The following is a 22,004-nucleotide window of genomic DNA, read 5'->3' as shown; positions in this document are numbered from 1 at the left end:
CCGGGTCTGAACCCCGGGGGAAGGGAGAGGGGGACGGACCGGGTCTGAACCCCGGGGGAAGGGAGAGGGGGACGGACCAGGTCTGAACCCAGGGGAAGGGAGAGGGAAAAGGACCGGGTCTGAACCCCGAGGGGAGAGAGGGACGGACCGGGTCTGAACCCCGGGGGAAGGGAGAGGTGGACGGACCGGGTCTGCGCCTGGGCCGGGGGAAGGGAGAGGAGGACGGACCCGATCTGAACCCCCGGGGAAAGGAGAAAGGAAATGGAGCGGGTTTGAAAGGGAGAAGTCTGATCCCGAGGGACGGGGAAGGCATTCTGAGTGTTGTAGTTTTCTGCTCTTTCCGGTCCCGCGATATTGATTGACAGCTCAGACCAGTTCCTTCCGGTCCCGGGAGGATGATTGACAGCTCAGATCAGCCCCTTCCGGTCCCGGGAGGCTGATTGACAGCCCAGACCAGTTCCTTCCGGTCCCGGGAGGATGATTGACAGCCCAGACCAGCCCCTTCCGGTCCCGGGAGGATGATTGACAGCTTAGATCAGCCCCTTCTGGTCCCGGGAGGATGATTGACAGCTCAGATCAGCCCCTTCCGGTCCCGGGAGGCTGATTGACAACCCAGACCAGCCCCTTCCGGTCCCGGGAGGATGATTGACAGCCCAGGCCAGCCCCTTCCGGTCCCGGGAGGATGATTGACAGCCCAGACCAGCCCCTTCCGGTCCCGGGAGGATGATTGACAGCTCCATCCCCAGCTCTTTCTTGCAAGAAGTGCTGCAGTCTCAGTGAGGATGCCAGACTTATTCACCATTATTGGGATCTGTGCAATCACTGCTCTTCTTTTGGCAGCATTTGGCCCCTATATCAGGTTAGTATTTGCAACAATTCTGTAACCTGCTTGTTGTCAAACTGAATATAAATTGTATCTAATGTTGCAATCTGCTTTTCCTTACCAGTGTTGTCAGTTACGTTTTAAATTAAATTGGATTTAAAAATTTGATACATTTCCACGTTTGATTATATGAACAAAAATTGAATGAATTATGGGAGGGAGAATAAAAAATGTAGCTTTTCTAAAAAAGTATAGATTGATGTACTTTGGATAATATTTTGAATGAATGGGGATAATTTGCTGGTTTTAACCTCGTTTTTTTGTCTGTCTCCCTGAGTGAGCGTTTGCTGCAACGAAGTAAATCACAATCGCCCTGCGTCAAAAAAAAAGATTAATTCCTTTAGTCTGTGCTCAAATTAGGCTGAGTTTGCAGGGCGGTTGAAAGGCCCATTAGTGTTTTGAGCATTAATTGCAGTTCTGTTAGTCGGGAACATTGCAAAGATACACAGCACGCTGCAACTGGACAAAGGTGAGATCAGATGATGGGTTTATGGGAGGGATTTCATCTTTCCTCTACTTTCATTGGCTGTTTGGTGTTTCGGCTGATTTTCGGTCACTGCATTTCAGATTTATTTTCCACTGCCCACGTCAGATCAAAAGCATTTCAACTATCAGACACTTGGGTTGTGGAAGATGTTGTATAATCCAAGCCCTTTTCCTCTGGGGAAAAATTGGGATGTTGTAACGAAATCCTGAAATGCTAATAGCAATAATAAACAAAGCCAAATAATTGTCACATTTCAAAAATTGCGGCATTTTAACTTGACTTTCACTTCTCATGAAAGTAAAAGTTTTATTCATTAGTCACGAGTAGGCTTACATTCACATTGCAATGAAGTTACAAACATCTGGGATGTATTTGCAATCTTGGCTTTCGTAGAATAGAATCATAGAATCCTGACAAGTGCAGAAGGAGGCCATTCAGCCCATCAAATCTGCACCAACTCTCCGACAAGAGCATCCTATTGAGGCCCTATCCCCATAACCTCATGTATTTACCCTGCTAATCCCTCTAACCCATGCATCTTTGGCCACTAAGGGGCAATTTATTGTCGCCAATCCACCTAACCTGCACGTTTTTGGACTCGGTAAGAAGCCTCACAACACCAGGTTAAAGTCCAACAGCTGTATTTGGAATCACAAGCCTTTGGGGCACTGCGCCCTCATCAGGTGAGTGGCTTGAAGGAGCAGCACTCTGAAAGCTTGTGATTCCAAATAGACCTGCTGGACTTCAACCTGATGTTGTGAGACATGCCCACCGCATGGTAAAAGGTCTTTGGACTGTGGGAGGAAACCAAAGCACCTGGAGGAAACCCGTGCAGATATGGGGAGAATGTGCAGACTCCACATAGGCAATGACCCAAGGCCAGAATCAAACCTGGGTCCCTGGCACTGAGAGGCAGCAGTGCTAATCACTGCGCCACCGTGCTACTTTGTTTTGGGGAGAAAAACTATTTTTGGTGCATTCTGTTAATACGTAGCTTGGGAAATTGTTAACATTTTATTTTCTGTAACGCACCAGAACAAGCTATGAAACAAATAGCATTTTAATTACTGTCCACACCATTCTCAAGACATGTAATTTTTAAAAATTTATTCGTGAGACGTGCGCATTGCTGTCAAGGTCAACATTTGCTGCCTCAGTGATCTCTCCTGTGTAGCAGTGCAGGCTGTGAGACATTGCTTGTTTCTGTAGCAGCAATCTGGAAAGGACTTGACATAAATGTTCAGAGCCACAGTCACCTTGCCCTCCTTTGAGATTTCAAATATGGCTGCAGAAATTCACAGCTCCAGGAACGCAGGTTCAATTCCCAGCGTGGGTCACTGTCTGCACAGAGCCTGCACGTTCTCCCTGCGTCTGCATGGATTTCCTCTGTGTGCTCCGGTTTTCTCCTACAGTCCAAAAGACGTGCTGGTTAGGTACATTGGCCGTGCTGAATTCTCCCCCAGTTTACCCAAATAGGTGCCAAGTATAGCGACTAAGAGATTTTCACCGGCACTTCATTGCAGTGTTAATGTAAGCCTATTTGTGACACTAATAAATAAACTTTAGGTGTGTGATCTTCTTCAGAGAGTTTGAGTACAAGAAGAAAGATCAGACGTATAAGATGATGAATGGGATGGATAGGATAGAGGTGGAGAGACTCTTCCCGCTCAAAAAAGACAGTAGGACTAGGGGGCACAGCCTCAAGATAAAAGGGGGGCGGTTTAGAATGGAGTTGAGGAGGAACTTCTTCACTCAAAGGGTGGTGAATCTCTGGAATTCTCTGCCCGTTGAAGTGGTGGAGGCTGCCTCGCTAAATATTTTTAAGACGCGGGTTGATGGGTTTTTGTTAAGAGAGGGGATTAAGGGTTATGGGGAGAGGGCGGGAAAGTGGAACTGAGCAGCGACAGATCAGCCATGATCTTATTGAATGGCGGGGCAGGGTCGAAGGGCTAGATGGCCTACTCCTGCTCCTATTTCTCATGTTCTTATGTAGACTCACTCACGTTACAAATGAAGACTGTCAAAGTGACATTCCTGTACTTTTACCGACTGCACCTGAGTGAAAGAAAAGGTGTCACGTTTTCCGATTGTTTGACAGGAGATGCGCTGGTGGTGGGGTGTGTTCATCCAGCGCCAGACTGGATGGGAAAACTGTCCTGATTACGGGGGCGAACAGCGGAATAGGGAAAGAGACGGCACGTGAGCTGGCACGGAGAGGTGAGTCACCGCTGGGCAGTTATTTCAACAGTGTAAGAGTGTTTGAATGTGACACCAGAATATGCTCGTAACTTAAACTTTGTTCAATCAAAACTGGACATGTCTAATGCCTCCCCCAAGCACTGGCCCAGCGTAAAAACAGAGACATCAGCCCTGTTTCTTCTCTGGAAATCTCTGTCTTCATCTCTCTAAGAAGACAAGCTGTCGTAGCCCTCAATTCACACATGTTGCCCCTTCGTTATGGTCTGGAGACTATGAACAGAAAATGAAGTGTTTTCCTTATAAACATCCAATATAGAAGTTATTTTGATATCTTGTTTCCTGTACCAAGATGACCTTGGCTATTTGGTTTCACACACAGCTGCGCCAGACAGACTGAATGTTATATCCGGTGCAGGAAATATGTTTAGACCCACTTGATGAAGGGGCGCTGCTCCGAAAGCTCGTGCTACCAAATAAACCTGTTGGACTTTAACCTGGTGTTGTGAGACTTCTTATTGTGACCGCCCCAGTCCAACGCTGGCATCTCCACATCAGGACAATAAAGGACAGTACAGCACAGGAACGGGCCCTTCCGCCCATCAAGTCTATGCTGACTCATGATGCCTTTCTAAACTAAAGGCCTTTTGCCTCTACGCGGTCCGTATCCCTCTATTCCCTGCCTATTTACGTAGCCTTTTAAACATTGCTATTGTATCTGCTTCTCTTTCCAGGCACTTACCACCCGCTGTGTCAAAAACCTGCCTCCCTCATCTCCTTTAAACTTTCCCCCTTTCACCTTAAGCCCTGTTTCCCCTCGTGATTGACATTTCTACTCTTGGGGGAAAAAGACTCTCTATCCACATCTCTCATAATTTTGTAAACTCCTATCAGATCGCCCCTCAGCCTCCGACACTCAAGTTTGTCCAACCTGTCCTCATACCTAACACCCTCCAAACCAGGCGACATCCTGGTAAACTTTCTCTGTGCCCTCACCAAAGCCTCCATTTCCTTCTGATAGTGTGACAAACCAGAACTGTATGCAATATTCCAAATGTGACCTAACTAGAGTTCTGTGAGTTTTATAAGGGAGGGGATTGGGCTGTCTTGTAGATTGTTCGTGCTATAACTCATTTGTATACATTTATTTTGTGCAGTTGTAGCGAGAGAAAGTGGCAAGGAAAGGTGAGATCGGCACTATTTGAAGAAAAGGATTATTTTTAAACAACGACATTCTTTAAGAAACTAGTCATTTATTTCCTTTCTGCACCATCTCAACAAGAGAGAAGGAAAGAACGAACTCCTCTTAATGTTTCGCTACATTACAACTATCCCAGGGATCTGGGTTCAATTCCCGGCTTGGGTCACTGTCTGTGTGGAGTCTGCACGTTCTCCCAGTATCTGCTTGGGTTTCCTCCAGGTGCTCCAGTTTTCTCCCACACTCCAAAGATGTGCAGATTGGCCATGGTATATTGCCCCTTAAGTGTCCCAAGGAGGAAAGATTGGGTAAACTGGGGCTCTTTTCCTTAGAAAGATGGAGATTGAGGGGGGATCTGATAGAGGTGTATAAAATAATGAAGGGTATAGATAGAGTAAACAGTGGCAGGCTTTTTCCTAGATTGGAGTCAAATATCACGAGGGGTCACGAGCTAAGGGTGAGGGGGGAGAAATATAATTTGGATACTAGAGGGAGGTTTTTCACACAGAGGGCCGTGGGGGTATGGAAGGCGCTACCAAGTAAGGTGGTGGAGGCAGGCACGCTGGACTTGTTTAAGGTTTACTTAGATAGGCACATGAGTGAAACAGGGATGGAGGGTTATAGGAGACAGTTTTAAAAAAGGTCAGAGCCTCGGGACGTTACTGGAAATCTAATGCTACATGTGTTGATGTTTTGTCTCTTTTACTCCGCAGGTGTGTCGGTCCACCTTGTTGTCTAATGAGGGGCATGCACACGGTGGGTCGTGCGTGGGCTGCTCTTGGATGTTTCGAGAGTGGCCTAGTACTTCGCATCGTTTGTGTATGCTTAAAACTGGACCAGCAGATGGGCACCACAACAGCTCAGTGACTATCACTGTTTGCTGTGCAGACACATGGATTTGGGCCAGTGTCTGCAGGAGTTTGTGCATTCTCCCTGTGCTTGTGTGGGTTTCCTCCCACACCCCAAAGATGTGCTCTTAAGCTGATTGGTGTACCAAATTGTCCCTAATTATTCTCCCCTGAATCTGGTTTCCAATGGGGGTACCATACGCATACACACAGGTCAAGGTAGGTGTAGGAAAATGCTTTGATAAGATGGCGGCGCGGGCTCGTTGGGCCGAAGGGCCTGTTTCCTGTGCTGTGTTGTTCTTTGTTCTTCTTTGTTTTTTGTGTGCAGGTTAGGGGGATTAGTAGGGTAGATGAAAGGGGTAAAGGGAATAGGTAAGATGCTCTTTCAGAGAGTCGGCACAGGCTCCACGGGCCAAATGGCACCTTCTCAACATGTCACCGGCTACAAAGTGCTTTGTGACTGTTGTGATTGTGGTGCCTGTCTCTTTAAGACAGACGAGTACAGCAAAAGAGGATCACCTGACTTGAGGGACCAATGGGAACTGAGAGTGAGTGATCACCCCAGAGGGTGGAGTCCTCTCTTGGTTAGAATAATTCAGGCAACCATGTAGTCAACATGTGAAGGCTGGAGCGCTGCCGTGGACAGCAGCTGCTTGGAGATATAGATTACTGTCATCAATTAATACTAATCAGTCCTAGCAAAATCTGAAGCCTCTTGACAGCACCTGAGGTGTGTGTGGCTATTACTCTGACATCCTGAGGCAGCAAGACGATTTTCTTTTTCTACAATAAGATTTTACTCAGAATGGCCAAACAATTAATTTAATCTCCTCTCTCCTTCTCTCTTGTCCTTGATGGTTTGTGATTGACGTAAACAGTTCTGCTGACCAGCTGAGTTACACAAAGTAGAGTCAACCTTAGCGATGCCCATGAGGTGGGCCTCTTTGAGTATGAGCTCCCTGATTGAGGTAATGTTTGCCTGTCCAATCATGGGGTCTCACCTGTGGATATATAGAAGAGTCTCAGGGCTACTGACACTCCAGTTTCTGACTTTGTACCTGGAGCACTCCCAGGAGTGGAATAGACTTTGTAAACAAAGGGAATCTGGTGAAGGGACACTGGCTTCTGAGAAGTTATTTGATTTTATTTATTATTGTCACATGTATTATCATACAGTGAAAAGTATTGTTTATTGCATGCTATACAGACAAAGCATACTGTACATAGAGAAGGAAAGGAGAGGGTGCAGAATGTAGTGTTACAGTCATAGCGAGGGTGTAGAGAAAGATCAAGTTAATGCGAGATAGATCCAGTCGAAAGTCTGATGGCAGCAAAGTCTGTAAGAGATTGTTAAAGAGTTTAGAAGAGGTAGAGTACAGTTTTAAAAGCAGAGAATGAGAATGAAAGATAGAACTGGAGGGTATGGTGGGGACAGCTTGCAAGAAGTCACCATTATGGATTCCATCAACCATCTAAAGGTTCACAGACAAATGTAAGCATTACAGAAATATCCCACTCTGTTTCTGTACAGAGCATCATTTTAATCAGTCCCTGAAGTGTAGGACACTTAGAGGTGATCCTATGGAGGTCTGTAAAATAATCAGGGGCATAGATCAGCTAGATAGTCAATATCTTTTCCCAAAGGTCGGGGAGTCTAAAACTAGAGGGCATAGGTTTAAGGTGAGAGGGGAGAGATACAAAAGGGTCCAGAGGGGCAATTTTTTCACACAGGGAGTGGTGAGTGTCTGGAACGAGGTGCCAGAGGTAGTAGTAGTAGAGGTGGGTACAATTTGGTCTTTTAGAAAGTGTTTACATGGGTAAGATGGGTATAGAGGGAAATGGGCCAAATGCAGGCAATTGGGACTAGCTTAGGGGTTTCAAAAAAAGAGGTGGCATGGACAAGTTGGGCCAAAGGGCCTGTTTCCATGCTGTAAACCTCTATGACTTTATTCTTCCCCCCCAGTATTTGGTCAGTATATGATGTGTTTGTAATCAGTCACCTTTGGGACTAAAACAGGAAGTAATGCCAATGTGGCCCTTCACAGGGGCTCGAGTGATCCTGGCCTGCAGAGATCTCACCAAGGCTGAGGCCACGGCCCAGGAGATTCGTGAAGACACCGGGAGTAAGCAAATCGTTGTTCGGGAGTTGGATCTTGCGGACAAAGTGTCTATATACCAGTTTGCTGAAAATGTCCTTCAAGGTAACGCAACAAGTCCCTTTCTCTCTCTATTGGGGGCATGGTTATTTATTCAGTTTAGACTCATTAAATTGTGAAAGAAATAATATCTTGCTGACAAATGAAGAATCAGAATTGACACAGAGATGCACGATGTAAGTTGTATTTTAGTGAATAGTTACTTTGCCTCGGGATTTACCAGGGAGGTTATTTGCCAGGGAGATTACCAAGGTCGACAAGACAATAGAAAAATAAATAAAACATTAAAGATCCATGGAAAAGGGGGATGATTATTAAACAGAGTGGATAAGGCCCTGGATGCAGGTGCCTCACATCTGTTTTCCTCAAGGAAGTTAGACTTGGAGGCCGGTAAATGATTGAATCATTGAATCCCTACAGTGCAGAAAGAGGTCATTCAGCCCATCGAGCCTGCACCTACAGCACTCCCACCGAGCTCTATCTGCATAAACCACATATTTACCCAGGTTCAGTTCCAGCCATGGGTGACTGTCTATATGGAGTTTGCACATTCTCCCCATGTCTGCAAGGGTTTTCACCGAGTGCTCTGGTTTCGTCCCACAGTCCGAAAAATATGCGGGTTGGGTGGACAGACTGAGATAATGCCCCTCAGTGTCCCAAGGTGTGTAGGTCAGAGGAATTAACAGATAATGCCTCTGACCCGAAGGGGCAATTTAGCACAGCCAATCAACCTAACCTACACATCTTTGGACTGTTGGAGGAAACCAGAGCATCCGGAGGAAACCCACGCAGACACGGGGAGAATGTGCAGACTCCACATAGATAGTGACCCGAGGTCGGAATTGCACCCGGGTCCCTGGTGCAGTGAGGCAGCGATGCTAACCACTGTATCACCTAATAGTGGCTCTTGTCACTTTTTCCAAGGAGGAGGGTGGTGGTTGTTACTGCGATTGTCAGAACTGCTGCTTCACAGTGTCAGGGACCTGGGTTCAATTCCGGCCTTGAGTCACTGTGTGCGAAATCTGCTCGTTCTGCCCATGTCTGCATGGGTTTCCTCCAGTTTCCTCCCAAAGTCCAAAGGTGTACAGGTTGGGTTGATTGGCCCTGCTAAATATTACCCCTTAGCATTAGGGGGATTCCTAACCTACCACCTTGGGACAGAAAAGGGTCAATGAATGCAGAACAACAAATTACATCAGAATGGCTGCAATTAAATAAAGCCTGAGAATGGGGAAATAATTTAACCCGAGGTTGCAGTCATTGGTACAATTTGAGCCAACCAGGGAATGGTAGATACGGGGCTATCAACTCTCTGTTCCACTAAACTCCTTCCTTCAGTCACAGTGCAACTAAAAGGTGGAGGGAAGAGTTGGAGGAGCAAAGAACATAAGAAATAGGAGCAGGAGTAGGCCATCTAGCCCTTCGAGCCTGCCCCGCCATTCAATAAGATCATGGCTGATCTGTCGCTGCTCAGTTCCACTTTCCCGCCCTCTCCCCATAACCCTTAATCCCCTCTCTTATCAAAAACCCATCAACCCGCGTCTTAAAAATATTTAGCGAGGCAGCCTCCACCACTTCAACGGGCAGAGAATTCCAGAGATTCACCACCCTTTGAGTGAAGAAGTTCCTCCTCAACTCCGTTCTAAACCGCCCCCCCTTTATCTTGAGGCTGTGCCCCCTAGTCCTACTGTCTTTTTTGAGCGGGAAGAGTCTCTCCACCTCTATCCTATCCATCCCATTCATCATCTTATACGTCTCAATGAGATCTCCCCTCATTCTTCTAAACTCTAACGAGTACAAGCCTAGTTTATTCAGCCTCTCCTCATAGCTCAACCCCCTCAACTCCGGTATCAGCCTAGTAAACCTCCTCTGCACTCCCTCCAGGGCCAAAATATCCTTGCGCAGGTGCGGCGCCCAAAACTGCACACAGTACTCCAGCTGCGGCCTCACCAATGCCCTATACAGCTGCAGCAAGACCTCCCTACTTTTATATTCAATCCCCCTCGCTATGAAGGCCAGCATCCCATTCGCCTTCCTGACCACCTGCTGCATCTGTATTTGAACTCACAACTCATCTACAGAAATAATATTCCAGTGAATGACAGGTCAATCTACGGAACAGACTCCGAGCTGCGGGAGCAATTGGTACCAACTTGTTCGAATGCACGTTGAGTTGTTTCAAAGGTAACATTTTGGGGTAATCTGAGACACGATAATTGAGAGGCTGATGGACCCATGTTCCCCAAAGTTCTCCACCAATGGGATCAAAGCAAAATATTTGGACGCTGCCGACCTAGAATAAAAACGGAAAGTGCTGGAAGGACTCTGGTTTCTCTGAGAGAGAAACGGAGCTCCTGTTTTGAGCCATATTAGACTCAAAGCTTCCGCTCTCGGTGGAATGTTCCAGTCCCTCTCACCGGCAGGATCTCTCGGTCGAAGTCAGTGGACATACGAATGGCTCACCGCATTTTCCAGTCCTGTCCCTGCCACAAGGGGCCTGGAACATTCTGCGCTCTCTCTCCACAGACACTGCCCATGTGGGAGAGGAGTACTTATCTCAGCAGGGCGTTGGCTGGGGGGGGGGTCAGGAAAATTAACACGTGGGCAGCACCACCCTCACTGTAGACTGGCTGTCTCTGCATATACGTGAAATAGACAGCGCAGACAAAGGAGGATGTTTCAGTATATCTATCAACAGGACACAACTGAATGTTATTGCTAAGGGCACTGAAACTGTAATAATGACACGATTAAGTGACCTTTTTCCGAACGGACATTCCATCCGTCTATACGATTATGAGATTACCAATGAGATGCAAATAAACAGCTATTGTCCTGAGCTCCCTGTTTGTATCAGATGTAAATAATTTACTGGTGCGTGTGATTGGAAACAATTATCTTTACTAGAAGTTGTGTTCTGTCAAAAAGGCTGACTGTACACAACTGGGCAGAGCAGACTGAAGAAGCCTGAGGAATTCTTCAGTTCTCTCCTTATCGTTAGGGCAACAAGGATCGATCACGCACGATGTCCAAATATCTTTTTAGCTCTGACACTCCACCAGCTGAGTTTTTACAGCGTTCTCAGTTTTTATTTCCACCAATGGCGTTTGCCTCGTGTCATTTCTGGGTCAGTTGTGGTTTGATTGGTCCAGTTATCTCCTGGTTGGTGTAGACACGGCGAAGCCTCGGCCTTTTCTCACCTTGTGAGGAGTCCTGTGTCCAGCTGCCCTTTCCCAATGCACGAGGGGGAGGGGGGTTAAATAACAAAACAGGGAACAGAAAATGCTGAGAGAGCTCAGCAGCTCTGGCAGTCCCTGTGTAGAGAGAAACTGAGTTAACGTTTCAGCTTGATGGCTTGCTGGAAAGTTCTGGCACTTCCTGTTTTTATTTCAGAGTCTCAGGATCTGCAGCGTTTGTGTTAGTGAACAGGTAAAACTGGGTAGGAAATATATACCCTGATAACCTGGCACCATTTCAAAAAGAACCAATCTGATTAGAGAGGCACGGTGGTTAGCACTGCTGCCTCCCAGCGCCAGGACGCCAGTTCGATTCCCAGGTGGGCAGAGTTTGAATGTTCTCCCTGTGTCTGCGTGGGTTTCCTCTGGGTGCTCCAGTTTCCTCCCACACTGCAAAGAGGTGCAGGTTAGATGGATTGGCTATGGTAAATATTTGGGTTGGTGATGTGGAGATGCCGGCGTTGGATTGGGGTAAACACAGTAAGAAGTCTCACAACACCAGGTTAAAGTCCGACAGGTTTATTTGATGGTAAATGCCACAAGCTTTCGGAACGCTGTTCCTTCATCAGGTGAGTGGAAAGTTCTGATCAGAAACAGAGCATATAAAGGCACACACAGTTTACAGAATACTGATTAGAATGCGAGTCTTTACAGCTAATCAAGTCTTAAAGGTACAGACAATGTGAGTGGAGAGAGCATACACAGAGATGTGTATTGTCTCCAGGCAGGACAGTAAGTGAGATTTTGCAAGTTCAGGCAAGTCATGGGGGGGGTTACAGATAGTGTGACATGAACCCAAGATCCCAGTTGAAGCCGTCCTCGTGTACGGAACTTAGCTATCAGTGGGTGGGTTTACAGGGATAGGGTGGGGGAGAGGGCCTGGGTAAGGTGCAGACTCAATGGGCTGAATGGCCTCTTCTGCACTGTAGGGATTCTGTGTGAATTGGCATGCTCTCGTTTTGTGAGTAATTTTCTAATTCCCAATTCTGTTTACTGACAGAGGAGAAACAGATCAATGTTTTGATCAATAACGCTGGTGTGATGATGTGTCCCTTCATGAAGACACGCAATGGGTTTGAGATGCAGTTTGGTGTAAACCACCTGGGTAAGTTAACAGTTATCAAACTACTTTAACACTTCGGACCCTGTTGGGGTTCGCCAACAGTGGCTATTGTAATGAATTAATATATTCTGGCAGATTCTGAGGATGCAAATTAGCAAATGCATGTTCTCATTTTCAAGTGGATGTAATTTTTGTCAGCCTCCGAATCACACCCAGGTTACAGTCCCCCCCCCCGCGCCGGGGTTACAGTCCCCCCCCGTGCCGGGGTTACAATCCCAGTGTTAATCTTTATTTGAGGGTTTGGACAGTGATCAGCTGCTGGTTCGTGACTGTGAGGCGGTGGTCGGACCAGTGTCCAATTCCTCAAAACACACAGGCCTCCAGGCCACTTTGTGTCACCTGCAACACACCCCTTGCTGAGAAACCTCGTTGCAGAGAAGGTGTCCCGGGGGAACACGGGACACCTCCTCTGCTGTATGGACGTACACACCAGCATGTGTATTAGGAGGAGTAGACCAGACCATTTGGCCCATCGAGCATGCTCTGCCGTTGGATAAGATCGTGATTGGCACAGTGGTTAGCACTGCTGCCTCACAGCGCCAGGGACCCGGGTTCAGTTCCAGCCTCAGGCTGTTACCTGTGCGGAGTTCTCTCCGTATCTGTGTGGGTTTCCTCCGGGCGCTCCGGTGTCCTCCCACACTCCAAAGATGTGCGGGTTAGGTGCATTGGCCATGTTAAATGGGGTTACAGGGATAGGGCGGGTGAAGAGGGCGCAGGTAGAGTCAGTGCAGACACAAAGGGCCGAATGGCCTCCTGCACTGTAAGGATTCTATGACTGTGGCCTCAACCCCACTTTCCTGTCAACCCCCTCCCCATACCCTTTAATTCCCAAACCCTATTGAACCATCAATATGTGTGCTTCATTGTGAGACGTTAAATGGTATCTGGACACAATATTATTTTTGTGTGAACATTTTTTTCAGAAGTCTTTCCAATTTATACAGTGTTTCCCAGTAAAGGAATTCTCTTCTCAGCCACACAGTGACTGCAGAGAGAGTGAAGCAGGGAACCGAACCTGTGGAATAAATCTCACGGTGCACCAGCTCTTGGCTTCCACTGGATGGCAGCTCTGAGGCACGGAATTAAAACCAACCCTGGCTATGAAATGCCACAATGTGGAGGTGCCGGCGTTGGACTGGGGTAAACACAGTAACAAGTCTCGCAACACCAGGTTAAAGTCTAACAGGTTTATTTGTTAGTACAAGCCACTAGCTTTCGGAGTGCTGCCCCTTCATCAGGTAAGCTCGAAAGCTAGTGGCTTCTGCTACCAAGTAAACCTGTTGGACTTTAACCTGGTCACTCTTAATATGAAATGCCAGCAGATTCTTCTGCCACAGTCATGGAATGGGACAGCACAGAAGGAGGCTGTTTGGCCCATCGAGTCCGTGCAAGCTCCTCAAGACCAATTTAGATAGTCCACTCCCCCCACTTTGAGGTAATCCCCGTAAAACGTTCATATCTTTACCTCCTTACTCGGTGGGTGATCAGTTGCTACTGTTACATGGCCAGTGGTTTCTGATGGACCTTGCAGGAGAGAGAGGACAGTGGAGACATAACTTATTTGTTCAAAGCACAGCCATCATGAGAGCCCAGACAACTCGGTGTGGCCACGAGGGAGGGGATTTTCACAGTAACTTCATTGCATTGTTAACGTAAGCCTACTTGTGACATTAATAAATAAACTTCTTAAGTTGGATTTCATCCCAGTAATCTCGGCAGAGGCTCGAGGGAGCTGCTTCTCTGTTGAAGGTGCAGTCTCCCGAAAGTGGGGCTAAACAGAGGCTCTTTCTGCCTCTTCCAGTGGTTCAGCTCGAGAACAAAGATCCCACGGCGCGATTCACAGCAGGAGACACAAGTCTACCGGTAGCAGTCACCGAAAGTAAAAGTAGTTATTTCACTGCCCACAAGCTCACACTGTATGCAAACTAGTTGCATGTTTGCCTGTACAATAAGTTTATTGTTACAAAATATTTTGGAACTTACGATACTCCTTAACTGAACAGTAATAACTCTCAAACACCAGATTAAAGTCCAACAGGTTTATTTGGAATCACGAGCTTTCGGCACACTGCTCCTTCATCAGGTGAGTGGAGGGTAATTCACAAACACAGCATATATAAACAAAGACACAATTGCAAGATAATTACAGATTGGAATATGAAGAGAAGTTGGAATGTTCACTTATCTTTGCAAATATAAGCTGTGTTTGTTAATTAACCTCCTCTCGCCTGATGAAGGAGGAGCGCTCCAAAAGCTCGTGATTCCAAATAAACCTATCGGACTTTAACCTGGTGTTGTGAGACTTCTTATTGTGCCCACCCCCGTCCAACACCAGCATCTTTGCATCATCTTGCACTGTAAGTCTTGGACATTAGGAGGAGAAACATCCAAAGCTGAATAAAAGGTCATCAACTGAAATTTTAACTCTGTTTCTGTCTCCACAGGCACTAATTGACCTGCTAAGTATTTCCAGCATTTTCTGTTTTAATTCCAGATTTCCACTTTCTGCATTGCTTTGCTTCCCCAAATCTTAATTAGTGATAACACAGAATCTTTACCATGCGGAAGGAGGCCATTTGCTCCCTCGTGTCTGTACTGGCTCTGCAAACGGGTATCATGACTTTGTGCTTTTTCCTGTGTGTTGTTTCTATTCAGATAATCATCTAACGCCCAGTTGAATGCCCTGATTGAATCTGCTTCCAGTCAGCGCATTCCAGATCCCAACTACTCATAGAATCCCTAAAGTGCAGAAGAAGGCCATTTGGCCCATCGAGTCTGCACCGACCACAATCCCACCCAGGCCCTATCCTCATAACCCATGCATTTACCCTAACTAGTCGTCCTGATACTAGGGTTAATTTAGCATGGCCAATCCACCTAGCCTGTGGGAGGAAACCGGAGCACCCGGAGAAAACCCGCATGGACACAGGGAGAACATGTAAACTCCACACAGTGACCCAAGCCAGGAATTGAACCTGGGTCCCTGGCGCTGTGAGGCAGCAGTGCTAACCACTGTGCCACCCTACGTTCATTGTGTAAAAATGTTTTTCTCATATCATATTTGCTGTGCCCCTCTCGTTCTTGATGTTTTTCTGAGCGGGGACAATTTCTCCCTACCTACTCTATCCAGCCCCCTCATGATGTTGAACATCTCTATCAAATCTCCTCTTAGCCGCATTCTCTCCCAGGAGAAAAGTTGTACATGGTGGTCAGAGTACTTACTGAGAATTTTGACTTTATAACAGAGCGTGGTGACAAGAGTTCTTAAATGCAACACGACATGTCCCGGGGCAATGGAAAATCAAAGCAAGACCACAGACATTGAATGTTTTCCATTCTTTTCCGTCAGGTCATTTTTTGCTGACCTACCTTCTCCTGGATCTCATTAAAAGCTCAGCTCCTGCTCGCATTATTAACATTTCATCCTTTGCTCATGTCTTTGGTCGGATGAATTTTGAAGATCTGCACAGTGAGAAGAATTACGAAGGGGGACTGGCTTACTGCAACAGCAAACTAGCAAATATCCTGTTCACCCGGGAACTGGCAAGGCGTCTGAAAGGTAAGATGCAAATCGTATCTCCACAAAATGCAGCCAAATATAAAGCTCATCCATTTAAAATCCATCACAATTCAACTGCATGAATCATAGAATCCCTGCAGTGCAGAGGGAGGCCATTTGGCCCATCAAATCTGCCCCGACCACAATCCCACCCAATCCCTCTTCCCACAATCCTACATATTTACCCTGCAAATCCCCCCCACCCCCCTGACACAAGCGTCAAGTTAGCATGACCGACCAACCAACCTAACCCACACACCTTTGGACTGTGGGAGGAAACTGGAGCACCCGGAGGAAACCCCCATGTTATACAGGGGGAGAATGCGCAAACTCCACACAGACGGTGATCCAAGCCAGGACTTGAATCCGGGTTCCTGGTGCTGTGAGGGAGCAGTGCTAACCACTGTGCTACCCAATGGCTAATAGATTCTGGCTTTTTCTGTTTCATCAATTTGACATTACCCTATCTTTTGTCTAAACAGATTTGATTTGATTTATTATATTGGGACTTGAGAAGTATTGTTTTGTGCATGCTATACAGACAAAACATTACGTTCATAGAGTAGAGAGAAGGAAAGGGGAGGATGCAGAATATAGTGTAACAGTTAGTTAGGTTGTAGAGAAAGATATAACTTAATGTAAGGTAGGTCAATTAAGTCTGATGGCAGCAGGGAAGAAGCTGTTCTTGCGTCGGTTGGTACGTGACCTCAGACTTTTGTATCTTTTTCCCGACGGAAGAAGGTGGAAGAGAGAATGACCGGACAGCGTGGGATCCTTAATTATACTAGCTGCTTTGCCGAGACAGCAGGAAGTATAGAGAGAGTCAGCGATTGGGAGGCTGATTTGTGTGATGCGCTGAGCTATATTCACAACCCTTGGTAGTTTCTTGCAGTCTTAATCAGAGTAGGAGCCATCGGAAAGGATGCTTCATTCTATGGCACATCTGTAGAAGTTGGTGAGAGTCGTGGTGGACATGCCAAACTTCCTTAGCCTTCTTAGAAAGTAAATGAGTAACAGACCTCTGGATCAAGGAAGTGGCAGTGTATGATTGTTGGTGTATGGTCTCAGTCTGTGCAGTGACAGGGAGGCTACAATACATGTGTGTGTGAGAAGGGCAAAACATGCAGCGAGAGATCAAACTTCTAATCACATAAACCGTGACACCACTGTGAATACCATGCATATATGGACATGATCAGGCTTGACTCAAGGTTTATTATTCGAAAGATAGGGATTTAAAAAAACACTATTTTAACCGGGGACTACATCCCAAAGTTTCAAAGAATCATCCCCACTTTCAATTGTCCCTTAGTGTCCCAAGGTGTGAGGGTCAGATGGAAGGAAAATGAAAATGTGTGAAGTTACACTCTGGGGGAAGGGGAGGACCTGGCTGAGATATTCCGTTGGAAAGTTGGTGCAGACTTGATGGGTTGAATGGCCTTTTCTGCACTGTAGGGATTCTATGATTCTACCAACAAATCTGAGGGAACATGTTCAAGTCTTGGTATTAAGACACTCACTCAGCCCTGTTGTCAACACAAGGATCGATCCATATCCCATCACTCAATTACTCATTAGCCTCTAAGGTCATTGTCCAGAAATATCCATCTACCTGTCCAAAACTGGCTGCAATGCATTTTTTTGATTTGGTTCATTAATTGTCATATGTATTAACTCAGTGAAAAGTTTTGTTTCTTGTGCATTGTACAGCCAAAACATACCCATCATGGAGAAGGAAAGGAGAGAGTGCAGAATGTAGTGTTACTGTCAGAGCCAGGATGTAGAGAAAGTAAAAACTTAATGCAAGGTAGGTCTGTTCAAAAGTCTGACAGCAGCAGGGAAGTAGTTGTTCCTGAGTCGGTCGGTACGTGACCTCAGACTTTTGAATCTTTTTCCCAACAAAAGAAGGAATGTCTGGGTTGCATGGGGTCATTGATTATGCTGGTTACTTTACCAAGGCAGAAGGGAAGTGTAGACAGAGTCAATGGATGGAAGGCTGGTTTGCATGATGGATTGGGCTACATTCACGATCTTTTGTAGTTCCTTGTAGTCTTGGGCAGAGCAGGAGCCCATACCAAGCTGTAATACTACCAGAAAGGATGCTTTCTGTAAAAATTGGTAAGAGCTGACATGCCAAATTTCCTTAGTCTTCTGAAAAAATAGAGGCATTGGTGGGCTTTCTTAACTATAGCATTAGTGTGGAGGAACCAGGACAGGTTATTGGTGATCTGGACACCTAAAAACTTGAAGCTTTCAACCAGTTCTGCTTCATCCCTGTTGATGTAGACAGGGGCATGTTCTCCTTTACTCTTCCTGAAGTCGATGACAATCTCCTTCGTTTTGTTGACATTGAGGGAGAGATTATTGTTTATGTCCCTTTCACTGAGCTGAAGGCTTTGCTGCGGCTGGAAGCTTTGTTTGAAGACACGTTTACGGTTTAATTTGGATCAATTCTATTCTTTCCTGGCAGTTAGTGCACAGTCCGTTTTAAGAACAAATTTCGGACAGTCCTTAGGACATCACTCCTGCAATTTGTCAGGTCTCACAGATGATGATCACCCAAAGAGTGGCACAGTGGTTAGCACTGCTGCCTCAGTGCCAGTGACCTGGGTTCAAATAGTCAAGGGTGGCATTTGCACGTTCTCGTATCTGCGTGGGTTTCCTCCCACAGATTGCAAGAATTCCAATATCCAGGGAAGCAACATATTTATCTTGTGCAAGTGTGAGGTTATCCACTTTGGCAGGAATAATAGTAGGAGGGATTACTATTTAAAGGGCAAAAAGCTGCAGCATGCTACGGTGCAGAGGGACCTGGGGGTCCTTGTGCATGAGTCGCAAAAACCCAGTCTGCAGGTGATCAAGAAGGCGAATGGGATGCTGGCCTTTATAGCGAGGGGGATAGAATATAAAAGCAGGGAGGTCTTGCTGCAACTGTACAAGGCACTGATGGGGCTGCAGCTGGAGTAGTGTGTGCAGTTTTGGTCGCCACACTTGCGCAAGGATATTTTGGCCTTGGCGGGAGTGCAGAGGAGGTTCACTCGGCTGATACTGGAGATGAGGGGGTTGGATTATGAAGAGAGACTGAATCAACTGGGTCTGTACTCGTTGGAGTTTAGAAGGATGAGGGGGGATCTTATAGAGACATATAAGATAATGAAGGGGATGGATAGGGTAGAGGTAGAGAGATTCTTCCCGCTCAAAGAACAGCAGGACTAGAGGGCACAGCCTCAAGATAAGGAGGGGGACAGTTTAGATCAGAGTTGAGGAGGAACTTCTTCACTCAAAGGGTGGTGAATCTCTGGAATTCTCTGCCCTTTGAAGTGGTGGAGGCTACCTTGCTGAATATATTTAAGACACGGGTAGATAGGCAAGGGAATTAAGGGTTATGGGGAGAAAGCTGGAAAGTGGAACTGAGCCACTTCAGATCAGCCATGATCTTATTGAATGGCGGGGCAGGCTCAAAGGGCTAGATGGCCTACTCCTGCTCCTATTTCTTATGTTCTTAAGAAGAGGGTGCTGATTGATTGGTATAGGCATCACCATGAAGAATGCATCAGTTGACAGTGACTGAAGTTAACTGCAGAGTATTGTTTGACTCTTGTTGGCCAAGGTATTGCCCAGTGTAATGAACCAGTAATGTTGTTTTCCCTGACCTTATTGCAATTGGCCTGATGAGTGCAAGATGAAAAGCTTTGACAAAATGTCTTTTTTATTCCAGCAAAACTTGTTATATTTCACTTTGTTTCTTTTCTGAATACAGACACTAAAGTCACTGTGAATTCTGTGCATCCGGGCTGTGTTAAATCAGAACTAATCAGGCACTCCTCTACCATGTCCTTGGCATGGAGAGCTCTCACTTTCCTCATCAAAACACCAGAGCAGGGGGCACAAACCAGTATATACTGTGCTGTAGCTGAAGAGTTGCAAGAGATTTCTGGAAAACATTTCAGGTTTGTGAACTAACATTGTTGAAAATTTAGGAGACACCGGCCTAGTGGTATAGGCACTGGACTAGTAACCCAGGGTAATGCTATAGGGTTCAAATACCACCATGAGATCGTAAAATTCAAATTGTTAAAAATATATGGAATTAAGAATCTATTGGTTTCATGGTTATCATTGTTATTTGTCAGAGAAAAAAATCTTGTTCACTAACATCTTCAGTGAAGGAAATCTGTCATGGTGGCTAGCACTGCTGCCTCAACACCGGGGCTCAGGATTCAAACCCCAGCCTCGGGTGTCTGGTGTTTTCACATTCTTCCCACAGTCCAAAGATGTGTAGGTTAGCTGGATTGCCTATGCTAAATTGTCCTTTAGTGTCAGGGGGACTAACTAGGGTAAATGCATGGGGTTATAAGGATAGGCCTGGGTGGGACTGGAGTTGATGCAAACTCAATGGGCTGACTGACCTCCTTCTGCACCATTTGATTCTCTGGTCCTTGTGCTCAGCAGCACCATAGGGGAGGCTGTGGCTGCTTCCAGAGCAACAGGTACCTGGATTACTAGTCCAGTGACATTGCCGCCATTTCACCATCTCCCCTTTTTGCTCACCAGCTGTACCTATTAAAGTGAAATGTGTTATAACGAGTGAGACATGACATGGACCCCACTTGCCTGTTTCCATTCTCAGCATGAGATATATGTTTGGTTTTCTTCAGTGACTGCAGCCCTGCATTTGTAGCACCTCAGGGGAGAAATGATGCAACAGCCAGGAAGCTATGGGATATCAGCTGCAAACTTTTAGAAATTCAGTGGGATTGAATCAAGATGAAAATGAGTGGGAACCAAGAACATAAAAGATGCAGACTGAAGCCTGGATTTCTATCAACTTTGACAGCTATTCAAAAACAATGCAGAATTTGCAGCTTCTTGATAATGAAGTTGATGTTTCGGAAGTTGCTCACTGCATCAATGCCATCAGCAACCAATATCACAAGTCCAGTCTGGAGAAACCACACTCAAATGAACCATACCTCTCTCAAATATGGTCTGGACTGTTTAAGAAGTGGGGAAAAGCTCAAGTTTTGGACCAATTGCCAAAATCTCAACATGTGATCACAAATATTCAAAGCTGCTACAGCACTAACTGCAACCTGTTTATGCACAGAAGCATTGCTTTAATGACCAACATTGTTTTGTGCTTTAGAAACTTGGTGTGGGTCTTTTTTTAAAACTGGTGAACAGGAAGTAAACTTTGCACCAATGTGAAGTGAGAAAATTAAAATAGTACAATAAATTGCTGTGATTGATGTAAATTTGAAAGTTCTTTGAAGTTGTCACTTGTTGGGGGGAATGGAGATGTTATCCTCGGTTTGTCTCTCAAGTCACATCACAAAAACAGATTATCTAGTCATTGTACACTGCGTGTGGTAAAGTGGCTGCCGTGTTTCAACAGTGACAACGCTGTGAAAGTAGTTTATTGGCACTGTGGGGCATTTGGTGGCCATGAAAGGTACAATATAAATGTACATTTTAATTTGAAAACCTACAGCTGAAGTTTGAAGTCTTCTGCCCTGATATGTAATCGATCAAATTTTGCTTCATGCTACACTTACAACATTTTACAACTTCATAGGTGCTATATAAATTGATAATGATTGTATAGCAGCAGTTATGGTGAATGCTCTACAAGACCATGGACGTAAATTCAGCACAATTAATGCTATATCTGAAGCAGTGCATTTCTCATATAAACCACAAATTGTATATTTGACAATAATGCATTTATATTAGTCATGAAAATTATAAATCAAAATTCCAAAAAGTAGACACAAGCATAAAATTGTAATTTTGACAAAGTTAATTGTAATTTTGACAATTAGCAAAAACTGATAAAGTACACAAGCCTGATGTCAGATTCCAAACATTCACAGTAACTATTAAAGGATTATCCAGAGCTTTTAAAACGAAAGTCCAGTTTAAGAAACGTTAGCAAAATAATTCCAAAGTATTTGGCATCTAAGGTTAATCTCAGTACAGCTGGGTTGAGTAGCTTCACAGGTTAAAGTGCTTTTTACAGTGCAACTCTGCAAACAATCACAGAGGCTAATACCTCACAGTAAAACAAAAAGATGCAGTTTATTTGAATTGTATCCAACAAACCAATGATAAACTTTGCATAGCCTTTCACATCGTGAAGCCCTCACAATGCAATCATCATTCGTCATCAATTCTGCTGTGCCTCAATTTAAAGTTGCCAAATAAAAATCTCTCCACCGTCTGAAAGCTTCACCTACCGTTAGATAGCTTCATGCAGTGACAACTTTAACGTGGAAGTCATTCTGGATTGCTCAGGCAAGAGCTGTGAAACCATTCGAT

At 45.6% G+C, this 22,004-nt stretch overlaps 1 protein-coding gene across 1 annotated transcript; it reads left to right on the top strand.

The window, feature by feature from the left end:
• The first annotated feature begins 161 nt into the window (after positions 1-161).
• On the top strand, positions 162-20,948 carry rdh12 (retinol dehydrogenase 12). The gene is made up of 7 exons (XM_080203136.1): positions 162-859; positions 3,469-3,587; positions 7,658-7,813; positions 12,005-12,109; positions 15,477-15,686; positions 19,447-19,636; positions 20,345-20,948. Exons 1-7 carry the CDS (start codon positions 783-785, stop codon positions 20,445-20,447), a joined length of 960 nt encoding a protein of 319 aa, XP_080059262.1. The 5' UTR covers positions 162-782; the 3' UTR covers positions 20,448-20,948.
• Positions 20,949-22,004: the final 1,056 nt, after the last annotated feature.

The sequence above is a fragment of the Carcharhinus amblyrhynchos genome, chromosome 14 (genome assembly GCF_965287045.1).
Source record: "Carcharhinus amblyrhynchos chromosome 14, sCarAmb.v2.hapA, whole genome shotgun sequence".
Classification (NCBI taxonomy): Eukaryota; Metazoa; Chordata; class Chondrichthyes; order Carcharhiniformes; family Carcharhinidae; genus Carcharhinus; species Carcharhinus amblyrhynchos.
This window is presented reverse-complemented; position numbering and strand designations above follow the sequence as displayed.

What these genes read in the sequence shown, in the direction of transcription:
- rdh12 (XM_080203136.1), top strand. Translation starts at nt 783, where the DNA reads ATGCCAGACTTATTCACCATTATTGGGATCTGTGCAATCACTGCTCTT. An exon ending in GCATTTGGCCCCTATATCAG is followed by an intron (nt 860 to 3,468) that starts GTTAGTATTTGC and finishes ATTGTTTGACAG; the next exon opens with GAGATGCGCTGGTGGTGGGG. An exon ending in ACGTGAGCTGGCACGGAGAG is followed by an intron (nt 3,588 to 7,657) that starts GTGAGTCACCGC and finishes GGCCCTTCACAG; the next exon opens with GGGCTCGAGTGATCCTGGCC.